Source organism: Leuresthes tenuis, unplaced genomic scaffold (genome assembly GCF_036924035.1).
Source record: "Leuresthes tenuis unplaced genomic scaffold, fLeuTen1.0.hap1 SCAF_9, whole genome shotgun sequence".
Taxonomy (NCBI): domain Eukaryota; kingdom Metazoa; phylum Chordata; class Actinopteri; order Atheriniformes; family Atherinopsidae; genus Leuresthes; species Leuresthes tenuis.
The window spans coordinates 10,293,580-10,305,386 of record NW_027325363.1 but is presented as its reverse complement, the minus strand read 5'-3'; the positions used below and the strand labels follow the sequence as shown (position 1 = coordinate 10,305,386).

General features: G+C 38.1%; 2 protein-coding genes across 3 annotated transcripts; one reads left to right on the top strand and one right to left on the bottom strand.

The window, feature by feature from the left end:
- Window positions 1-775: 775 nt before the first annotated feature.
- On the top strand, window positions 776-3,424 carry gmfg (glia maturation factor, gamma). Its single transcript, XM_072391695.1, has 7 exons — window positions 776-880; window positions 1,306-1,402; window positions 1,540-1,589; window positions 1,669-1,720; window positions 2,206-2,286; window positions 2,998-3,071; window positions 3,261-3,424. The coding sequence occupies exons 1-7, from the start codon at window positions 878-880 to the stop codon at window positions 3,330-3,332; spliced, it is 429 nt and encodes a 142-aa protein (XP_072247796.1). The 5' UTR covers window positions 776-877; the 3' UTR covers window positions 3,333-3,424.
- A 201-nt stretch (window positions 3,425-3,625) lies between these two features.
- On the bottom strand, window positions 3,626-10,115 carry paf1 (PAF1 homolog, Paf1/RNA polymerase II complex component). 2 transcript variants are annotated; one of them, XM_072392244.1, is made up of 14 exons: window positions 9,890-10,115; window positions 7,789-7,821; window positions 7,593-7,685; window positions 6,869-6,990; window positions 6,677-6,743; window positions 6,494-6,595; window positions 6,288-6,393; window positions 6,082-6,150; window positions 5,807-5,910; window positions 5,598-5,714; window positions 5,360-5,488; window positions 5,113-5,218; window positions 4,504-4,588; window positions 3,626-4,409 (listed from the first exon to the last, which is right to left on the bottom strand). In XM_072392244.1, the coding sequence occupies exons 1-14, from the start codon at window positions 9,934-9,936 to the stop codon at window positions 3,979-3,981; spliced, it is 1,611 nt and encodes a 536-aa protein (XP_072248345.1). In that variant the 5' UTR covers window positions 9,937-10,115; the 3' UTR covers window positions 3,626-3,978. The 2 variants fall into 2 exon arrangements, with proteins under 2 accessions (XP_072248345.1, XP_072248346.1); XM_072392245.1 differs by having other exon boundaries at window positions 7,789-7,818.
- Window positions 10,116-11,807: the final 1,692 nt, after the last annotated feature.

Genomic DNA, 11,807 nt, shown 5'->3' with positions numbered 1-11,807 from the left:
TCACTACTGGCCAAAGATGCAACATGCCTAAAAAGAGCTGCAGACCCCAAAATATATTTGAAATGGGAGACAACAATAGTTTGCACCTCAAATCTGAGAATATTCCCAGGTCGTGAAGAAGGTTATCACTAATGCTGTGCATTAATTCAGACAAGAAATGGTGCAGAGTTTTCTGAGCTTGACAGTTGTGTAATATGTGGATGTGACTTAAAAGCAGATATGTCCAGTTTGAAGTGTGTTGTGAAGTTGTCCAAAATGAGAGGCATCACATGATCAACGATTTCTGGGTATAAACAATTGAAATCGACTGATTAGAAACTGATTTACTTTAAGATTATGATGTACAAGGACTGTTTTTTCTTCTTACTTTGCCACATCATTCTTATCTTTATTTATCAATGTTATTGCTTTTGATTGTTAGGTGTATTACAGGGCTTGAAATAGTATACTTTGACTTACACTTCATTTAAAGATTGATTTTCTTGTGGTACTGTTGTTTTAGGGGATCTGAATACATTTTCCAATGCTTGAAGTTTACGGGTCCATTAGAGGGAAGTGAAAGTAGCTACAACCAACACCTTGATAGCAACAGAAAACATATCATGAATTTAAAAATGTATGACTTTGTTATGTGCTTTTCATCCCAATGCAGTCAATATACATTAATATTCTGCCTGACTGTTTAATATGACATGAGCTTGCTTTCAGCTTGCTGAAAAGAGGAAACAGCCCTCTCACTTGCTCTTGCAGGTTGTCTGCCCTCCCCTTGCCATCGAGAGGAGGATCTCTTGACAGTGTGAAAGTAGCTCTTCATCTGTCTGTCTCTGCAAGGCGGTGTCACTCTGAAGACACAAAGGCAGAAAAGGATTCATTGAGAATGGTAAGCAAAGCTGATGTAATGACTTGAAAGATCTAGCTTTTCTATTGAAATTTACTGTATTTTATGAACTGTCATGTATTTGTATGAATATTTATACATATTTATTTTACTTAACTATTGAGCCGCAAGTCGACCATCCCCCCTTGTTTTTTCAAACAGGAAACTACATTCTTCCATATTGCAGAAAAACATTTCCTGCCCTCAATATGTCAGAATAGTTCTATGAAATTCTGATGCGTCCATGCAACGTAGAAAGATCTCCACACCTGAGTAGATTGAAGAGAAATGTGACTTAACTCTACTTTATTTTTTATCTCTGGTCTGTTGACTGATTCATTTCCATTCAAACAGAAGCATGCACACTGTGTGACATATTTTGGTAAATTTTTCATAGTATTTTATATCTTTTTGGCATATATTTGCAGTCAAGCTCTCTGGTTGTGTGTGAAGTGGATGAAAGTCTGAAAGAAAAACTGAGAAAGTTCAGATTTCGAAAAGAGACCAACAATGCTGCCATACTAAGTAAGTATCACATACTGGTACCGAATGTTGCGGTTATTTGCATATCGTCCCTTACGATTCAAATCCAAAACATATTTTATGACATAAAGGAATATAAAACAGAGCCAAGAGCCTAAATAATATTTGCTCATTTTCAGTGAAAATAGACATGGAGAAGCAACTTGTTATCCTCGAAGAGGAATATGAGGCAAGTGTGTGCGTGTTTGGGAGGTGGGTGGGGGCTCATGCTGCTTTGAAAATGACTTACGCTCAACATTGTCTTCCAGGACATCTCATTGGATGATCTGAGAAATGAGCTTCCAGAGCGCCAACCCAGATATCCTTATTGAATGTCTAACGATTGACAACATCCATCCATCCATTGGCAACAGCTGTTTCACAAAGGGTACTGGGGGCTCGAGTCTTTTGTCAGCCAGCTGACAGATGGGCAAAAGACGGGGCAGGCCCCAGACAGGCCACAAGTCCATCATGGAGAATATACACAAACAGACAGACATTCACTCTTTCACTTACTGTATGGTCCGTTTGGGACCGCCATTTAAGATAAGAATGACAGTGAAAGTAAACCAGAGCACTGAGAGATAATCTAAGCAGGCACAATGGCAATATGCTGTTTCCACACAGAAAGGCTCCAGTCGAGGTTAAAACCCAGAACCATTTTGCTGTTAGGTTATAGAGCTAATCGCTGCACAAACATACCAACTGAGTAGTAAAATTCTGAATGTAAGACTACACTATATTTACTAAAACATCTGTTTTAAATCCAAGACAAACAGTTAAACCTCCTTGACAACAGTGTACATTCATCGTCTACAGCTACAAATATGTCCATGCTGATGGGAGGGTGTCTTACCCGCTCTGTTTCATATTCTCCAGTCCAATGGGTAAGGAGTTACAGCCACCTAAATCTAAAGTTAAACTCTCTCTAAAGTTAAACTTTCTCTTTAAACTGTAAGTTGCACCAAGGATACAATTCTCTTGACCAACATTTTGCAGAGGCTTTGGCAACAAGAACAGCCTTTAAATGCTTCTTTCAGGCATTTTGAAGTTTCTGCTGGTAGTGGTTGTGAGTGCCTCTCTTTCATTGATATTTGTTGATGCTTTTGCTGGAGTCCTTGTACATTTTTAGCTTCCTTGAGCTACTCTTTGATGGTGATGGGTGTGCACTTCAGGTAGTTGCTCTGCTTGAAAAGCCCAAGTCTTCGCTATAAACTTAGTTAAAATGTGTAACAAATCTTGCTCAAAAGTTTTATTATCAACTGGCTTGCTACCTTTATTTCTGCTCTCTAAAACCACTCTTATACTTTAGCAGACACTAGAAGAAATAATTTGTCCAGTTTTATTATCAGTTATTGGTAAATTCAAGCTATAAAAACAACTTTTATTTAGTTAAAAGTTTGCCAGTAACTATGACCAGTAGCTGTTCTCTGCTTCTTTACTTATTTTTGTGAAAATTTCAAGGCCAATTGAAAATGTCTCATGATCTCAGATTGAATTCACTTATATATTGATGTGATGAAGATAGCATTTATTAGATTTCTTGAGGTGTACATGATCAGATATCATCAAAAAATATGTCAATTTTTTTTTAACAGGGTGTAAGCCAGAGCAGCAGATGATGTACGCAGGCAGCAAGAATCAACTCGTCCAAGCTGCAGAGCTCACAAAGGTAAATATGACATCATGATCAGATCTCATTCAGCTAACTACTGAAGAGTGACTTTGAATAATGTGATTGAGAAAATGGATTAGGTTGAAACATTTAAGTACTTTTATTCAAAAGTACTTCTAATTCAAAACCTGCAAAATGCTAATTGAAGGTCTCCAAATTTGTGACATTGTCTACTTACGCTTGTAGGTCTTTGAAACAAGAAACGCTGATGACCTGACAGAAGAATGGCTGAAGAACCAGCTGTCGTTCTTTCGCTGAATATGTGTCCACTGAATATTTAAGCAGCCTGTCTTTGAGAAACAGGACGATCAATTTGATTTCCATTTGGGTTATTAAATCATGAACTCTAAGCTGTTCGCTGTTGTTCTTCATTCAAGTCATTTTAGAGGTGAACAGAACTTTCTTTTAAAAAAAAATCATAAGTCTAAACTGAGATAAAAAAAGATATATAAATCTGATATTTTAAGTATTAATTATATCCTAAAGTGTTGCATTCAGTTGTATTATTTAAAGGTTCCTTACTGTAAATCTGAATTAGGGAGAAAAAAAAACATTTTTGACCAAATGTAATTTATTATCAGCTTCAAAGGCTGTGTAACAACAGTATGTCAAAAGCAAAGAGAAAAGATATTTTTACATGATCCTGTACTGACAGACAACACAGAGGAATGGTGTACAAACACCTACTGGTGCGTGATTTAAATCTACAAATAAAAACTAGATTGAAAAGAGATGTCTCTTGTCCGAAAGCAAAGAGCATTTATGCACAAACATTTGCAATCATCAAGAAGCTACAGCCCTGGACTATATTATTTGGCTGAATGACAGAGTATGAGGGCCACGTTCGGAGCTGAACACGCATGTAAGACCGGAGGTTGTCACTGAGCTGTCTGGACAGCAGGCCTTATTCACTGTCACTGGCATCACTGGAGTCCGAGCCTCTCTCACTTCCACTTCCACTTTGAGCGTGCGTCTCTGAATGATCACTGCTGCGGTCGCTGTGCGCTGGAGAAGCACTGCGACTTCTACTGGCCCTTCTGTTCTGCCCTTCATCCTCACTATCACTGCCTTCCTCCCCGCTGCTCCTGGCTGAATTCTTTGGCTCGTTGTCATCGCTGTCATCATCACTGCCAAAGATCTCTTCCTCATCTCGCATTTCTCTGGTCCTCTCCTCCCCACTCTCACTACCGCTCGCGCTTGCCTTCCTCTGCCTTTTAGCTCTGTCCTCATCCTCTTCTTCATCGTCTCCGCTCTGTTCATGGTCTTCACCTTCCCTCTCAGATTCACTACCAGAGTTCTCTGCCTCACTGCCGCTGCCCTTCTCTTTCTCATCACCTGGAAGAAAAACAATTTAAGTGCCACATAGAGTTAATTTGATTCAATTCAATAACACAAAATGTCCAAAACTGTTACGGTAAAGACAACTAACCAGAATCCTGCATGTCTTTGTCCAAGTCCATGTCTTCCTCTTCATCTTCTGGCTCATGGTTCTCCAACTGAGCTTTACGTGCCTCCTGATAATCACAATGAAGGGAAACAGAAGTGAACCATACATAACTACAGAGGAATGAGAAAAACCCAAGCGTACAACTAGTACTATGCAACATACGTCGAGTCAGTTACATTTTTTTGTTCAGTCATGCTGCAATGCAGCCTTAAATATGTATAGAACACAAAATACATTCTTTCATGCATCCAACACTGAACACATGCCATTTTATTCAAATCTTACACCAATGCTGGGATTTTTACAGATTTTGCACCCGTTTGCTCAGCAGCTGAATTTGTGGCGATTGTATGTAATCCACATAAGAAAAGTGTAAAGAAAAAAAACTTCATGGATTTTATTTTTAGTACATTTAGTTCCAAAAGAAATATAATCATCATCCTTCTGTAATCAAAACCTTCTGTAGTTGTTTTTATTCATTCATTCATTCATGCTCCAAGTCACTGAAAACTAAACCAAGAAAAAAAAAAAAAAAAAGAAATAGAATAAAAAGAAAGAAGATAAAAAAAAATGAAAGGGCACTCCACTGACCTGGGCTTCCAGCTCCTTCTCATTCATATCTCTGTGCTTACACACAAGCACAGCGTTTGTAGTGGACTGCGCTCCAGCCTTGGCTCTTCTCTTGCTCAAGCGCACCCTACAGGCCAGAGAGAAAGTTGTTGAAACCATTCTAAAACCCAACCCAAAATCTTTTTTTTCTTTTTCTCTCTGAACAAGTGGGTATCTTCTTTTTCTGTGTCAAGATGCACAACAGAGCAATTTTCTGACACGTTCCTACCTTGTCTCCAGCTCATTGTAGTAAACACCATCGCCATCTCTGAAGATAAAGAAGTAGTTCTCCTCGTAGCCCTTGCTGGCTTTGTTCTTAACATTCCAGTTGTATTCTCTCGCGATCTTGTAGTCATACCTAAAACACAGAAAATAACATGCATGAGTTCCTATATATTACCAACTATAGCGACATTTATTCTGATAAATTTGATTCATATTTTTCTTGATGTGATAGTCTCACTTACACATCCTCTGCCATGTAATCAACGCCCTCGTCGCAATCCCGTTTGCGCTTGCGAAGAGTTTCCTCATTGGGCAGGAAGTAGGCCACAAACTGATTTCCTTCCTCATCCATCATTCCTCTTTATTATTCAACAGACAACAAATCAATGTTTATGAAAAACGCTCTTTACTGTTGGAAGAATCATCTGTGGAAGATATTTTCTGTAGATACCTGATCATGGCCTGAGACATCATTTCCACTCCTGCTGGCGCTGATATGTCTTTGGGTGCAGGATCTGAGTCAAAGATGACCTGAGCACACGGGTTGATCCACATCTGAGGAAACAGAAGAAAAAAAAGAATTATAAAACATCACTGGTCAGTAACAGCATGTACAGTTCTGTATTTTAAAATGAAGATGTTATTCTTTCATTCATGTGGTGGTTATGACGCCCCGTGTTAAATGACACAAAGACCCCAAACACAAAAAGATAACAGTTGGCTTACCTTAAAGTCAGGGAACACTGGCAGTACCTCCACAGGAGTGACTCTTGGTTTACTGTAGTGTTGTGAGATCTGTGAATGATGAACAACAGCCATGTTGTGTTTACAAAGCATGCTCACAATGACAGTTTCCGTTTGACGGAGTAGCATGAAATACACTCCAATCTAAATGACGCGGATCCGGGGAGCCTAACAATATCCTCATTCACCGATTTCTGTGCATCCTCAAATGTCTTCTCAATAGCTGAAATCTGGCTGTCTCTATCCTTGTAGATCTCTTCTTCTGTGAACTGCTGTTTGACAGACACTCCAATCCTAAACACAAAACATCTCTGGTTCAGATAAAGACTGACACACAAATATATACATATAAGCCATTACAAACTGTCAAGGTGAGTCCATTTATCAAACTTACTTGACTTCCACTTTCTCATTAGAGACACCGTATCTGTTAAACTCTGTGGAGATGTATTCTGTTTTTCTCATCCATGGCACCACTTTGGCATGCTGTTGTGACCTAATAAAGAGGAAAACATACATACATATTTTAGTTTCTGTTACACATGAATGTCAAAAGCCATCTATGTAGACGCTTCACCTCTTTGAACTGGATGGAGCCTGAATGTCCTCTTCCAACAGTTTTTCATCGGCAGGGTCCAACATTACTGAAAGTACATTTCATAAAATATTGTCTCAGTAGACAAAAACCATTTGATTTAGCAAATGTCATTATTGAGATATCAAAGTTTCACAGACAGGATGTGGCATGAGCTCACAACTGGAGACTTACTGTTGGGGTCGATGCGGTAAGTGTCTGGGTTGATGAGATCAATGGTTACACCAAGGTCTGGTTCAGTCAGGAGCTCATGTTTGTGCTGCTTCTCCAGAGAAGTGGCTTTATATTGTACAAACCTGCCACCACAGAATGACAAATGTTATTTGTCTGTATGTAGTTTGAAGTGACGGTCAGCTCTAAAATGCCTCAAACTTGTAGCAGCTTGTATCTGTAGCACCACTTGAATTTTGTCATTACTTATAATCTCTTGCATTTTTTTCTTTTGCGCAGCCTTTCCTGTGAGACACCGTTTTGTGAAAGATTTCAAGCGTAACTCTTTTCCTATCACAGGAGAAGATGCGGTAGAAGAAAACAGATACCTGGGAGTTTACCTGGACACTAGAAATCTTCAATATTTACAGTAAGATAATGCATATCATCTAAATAAATGTAAAAAAATAATAAAAAAGGAACAAATTTTGTAGTAATCAGAGCCAGTGACTCAAAGAAACTCAAAGAGGATTGGCTCTGTGCTTAGGACTGCTCTGGAGCTGACTGACTGCACAAGCTGTTCAACATGATTGACAACCCCATACGTACAGCCTATAACACCATCTGTTGTACTGTCCCGATTTAAAAAAAATGGTGCAATCTTCAGCATATTTAAATTCCCTTTGGGATTAATAAAAGCACCGATGAATTATTTTCAACAGAGAAACAACAGAGTGAACATAATTACCTGTGCTGATCAAATGGATATGTGATGAATTTAGGATCAAAGGGGATGTCAGGCAAGCTGTTGCAATACTTCACTCGACAGACAATTCCTGACCTGCCATGGGCGAAGAAAAAAAAAATTCAGTTAAGAGTAGAGGCAATTTTTGCATCCCAAGGGCATACATTAAATGAATGTACCCGATAACAAATCTACTCACCTCTCTGGTACGGTTCTGTGAGAGGACGGCCTACTGGAATAGAAAACAGATATTTGTTAAAAATGTGTAGCTATTTCTCATTGAAGGGTGACATAAATGTTTCATAGAAAAGCTTTTAACCTTCTGATACTCTACTTGGCAGGTAAGAAAGATGCTGACATTGTATCATGCCAGTTGATGGCTAAACCAAATTCCTCTGTTGTGCAAAGCACTGAAGATCAACGCTTCATTAATTTCCCTTTTGCAAATCATCTCCATTTACTGGCTAATCTAGTCTCTAAATGATCCGCATTAGGTTTAAAAGCATATTCAACACTAAACCATATTGGCAGCAAGATACTGCCACTGATGGGACAAACGCATTACAAATACACACGATGTTTTGGCCAGGTACACTACGGAATACTTGCAGCTTTTAAAGGTTGTTACGTCATTGTTAGGGACTACTGAAAAGAACAAGACTGAAAATAGTTCATATTTCAGCACTGCAGTCTGCACAGTTTAGCTCATTTAATAACTGAGGTATGACTTTAGAATTTTCTTCCGCCAAAACAACCAAACAAACAAGAAGATGACAACATCAGACAAAACATTCAGAACAGACAGTCGGACAGCAAAGTGAAATAAGCAATGAGTCACATGGAGGAGCAGGAGGCTCTTTATGGTGGCGTTTATGATGAGATGAGTGACTTCATGCATACCGAGTTTGCGACAGAAAAGAAACAAGCGGAAGGAAAATGATAACGATAACGGGTCTAACTGTGCATGTAATAATTTTGTTGCTATTCCAAACTGAAAACCAAATTAATATAATCTATACCATTTCCAGAGACTGAAAATCTCATAGAATTTGTAATGATATTCTGGTTTTCTGACAGATTTCTGTTGCAGTTATAACAGATTTACTCAACCAAAAAGCCAATTTGCATCGGAATTTGCCCCTCGGCCGTTTCTTAAAAATCCCAAGTAATGAGGCAAAGATTTTTTTTCCTTATAAAGTTCTACATATTTTAAACCAGAACAGATGCTAAATAAAATAAAAAAATTTAGATTTTTAAATTTAAGGGTAATCATTTCAAGGTGAAAAGTGACCCAGCTACTAATTTTTTGGCACAAAACTGATATATATATAATATACACATATATATATATATTATATACAAATCTCTTAATAATATTAATAATCAACAATAAGGTAAAATCCTAAACCACAAAGTAACTACGTGACTTTCCCACTTAATTACTTAACAACTATTTTATGTAACATAAATTCTCTGATTTAAGGTAGGATCTATGTAGATTTCTGGAAGAAAATCTTAACATTAGATGAAGCCAGGATCAAAATTCTTGTTTACATTTACTTTTTGTGTATCAAAATCATGACGTGGAGATTTGTATCTGAAAGTATAACTGACTATTCATCCTTGATATAGCAGTCTCTAAAAATGTATTGTCAGTGGAAAGGATCTTTGGGTAAAACTTATTAAAGATAAATATTTCAGTTAAACCTCGCTAGGTTGTTAGTTTGAACGTATTGACATTAGGACAAGTTATCAAAAGTGTTGTAAAACAAAGGAAAATGCACTCCGAAGAATAAATGATTAAAGAAGTAAACATGAAAGTACGATTTGCCAAGTACCTAATAGACAAAATATAACAACATGCAACACTTTAAAGTGTATTTTGGATGTTTTTTTGCCGTTAGCCCACACATAACAGTGCTAATATTTACATTTTCCCCTTAAAACAGAAAAAAAACATACATATTAAAAATTTGTAGATGTGAACCCCTTTGACAAGATGTGCGACGCCCCGTATACTTTGCGTAAAAGAAACTGAAAGACCAAACAATTCTATAAATCGTTCAAAATTAAATTTTAAAAAAGTTACGTTAATGGACCGTTAAGATTTTTATTTTAGCTAGAATGCTAAAGAAGGCTAATTGTCGGCTAATGTTGGTAAGCACAACAGAAAACCAAGTAGGCCTTTAAAAGTCTTTAAACGTCTCGTAAATACATTCATCCCCAAACATTTACAGATATTACCCAGCGCATACAACTTATTTAGATTACGTTTCCTGCAAAGGCAGGTTTGAGTTTACCTGTGGCCGTCCTCTCGTTGAGCTTGTGTCTGAATCGTTGGAGCCATGTTTACGAGAAACCGCTCACAACTGAAAGCAAAGCGGTTTGTTTACACAGAAAACCCACACAAATCCGCCTGATAACGACCGCAGCCCTCGCCTTTACAAAATAAACAACAATTAAACTAACAACGAGCAAAACTAAGGACTACTCATTTTTTTTTTTTTTATTCCCTCACTGTAGGACGGGATGTTGACCCGGCGGTGAATCGAAACATCCCTCCTAAGGAGACTTGCTTTAAGGTTAGCGCCCCCTGCTGTCCGGGAGTGGGAAGTTCAGCGTAATAACCGCAACCACCAAAAACTCCACATACTTCCGTTTATTTAGTTTATAGAAACAACACAGACAGTGATTTTGTTACAAAACACTCAAAAGGAGACAAACGTAAAAAAAAAATCCATAACCATAATAGAATTAATGGATAAAACAAACAAACAAAAAGAGTCAAAATATCTCAGAGGCTTCAGAACGTAGTGTGATATAAAGATATACTTTCTCTTTTAACTCTGACATGTGCATTTTATAAATGCACAAACCATCTATATATGATTTTTTTATACATTTTTTCATCAACAGGTGGATATATTCCTGTTGCAAACATATGATGTGACTATTAAAATTATTTAATCAGAAGGTAAATACACGACAAAAGCAAAATCGCTACAAAACACTTGCCAGTAAGTGAACCAAACTGGAAATATTTCCTGGTTCAATAATGAATCCTCAAGCTCAAATAGTGTTTTCATAATATTTGTGGTATCAACGAGAGAGCTAAGTGATAAAAAAATAAGTCACTCTATTCTTACATTCAGCACACTGCTCCATCACATCCAATATTCAAAAAATAGTTTACTGGTACAAGTCGTAGCATCAAAAATAAACCAAACAACTGGTAACTGTCAACAACATTCAGGTGACACTCTGGTAACTGTTTTGATTGCAATCTGATATCTGAAACACAAATAACGCTGTGGATAGCGACATCTGTAGTTGCATAGAACAGGCAAAGACGCTATCTTAGCGCAAGCGTAAAACTGAGCTTAGAGTGGAGTAAAGAAATTAAACAAAGAGCGCACTGTGAGCTCTTTGTGAGCCAAAATTTCTTTAACATTCGATTTGCCCCCACCCAAAAAAAAGAATTTCTCGCAAATCATGTACATCTTTTATGCGCCTTCACCCAAGCTGCACCTCTTCTCTTGCTATCATTAAACGTGGGCCGTGCATTTCACGATGAGAGGCAGTGCAAAAGAAAAACAGCGAATGCCTTTCATCGTCCCTTCCCCAGTCAGATGACTGCAACAACCCCCGCATTGGGAGCGGTCCCGGTGAACGCCTCGACCCATTTCCACCTCAGGTCTGGATCTCTGTCTCCGCAGGGCTGTCCACTCTGAGAAACAATACAAGAGATTCAGAGCTTCATTTTTAAAAGACAAACTCTTAGAAACTCCTATTTAGGAGTTCGTACCTGCTCAGCATGTATATCACCTGTCCAGGATCATCTGCAAACACCCTGAAACATCAAATAAAAGATTGAACAGTCTCAGTCTTTGTTTTCTGGCTTTCTCAAATAAGTGGTGGCATTTTAACTTTCAGCTTCACAAAGAAACTCTTACCCATCTCCCCAGTGGTAAAATGCTCGGTCCTGGTAAAACATGGACAAAAAGAGCCACACACTTATCGTCTCCACCCAGAAGATAACGAACAAGAACCAAAGCGATGACAGAAGGATTTCACACAACATCATGGAGCTCTGTGAGAAACAAGTGACACCTGGTGGTGAATACTCATCAATAAGATTCCGCCTGAAGACGTCTGTGCAACTTCCTTGAAAGTTCACTCAAGTGCAAACTAAAAGAGAAACAAGTAAGAAAGGTGGAA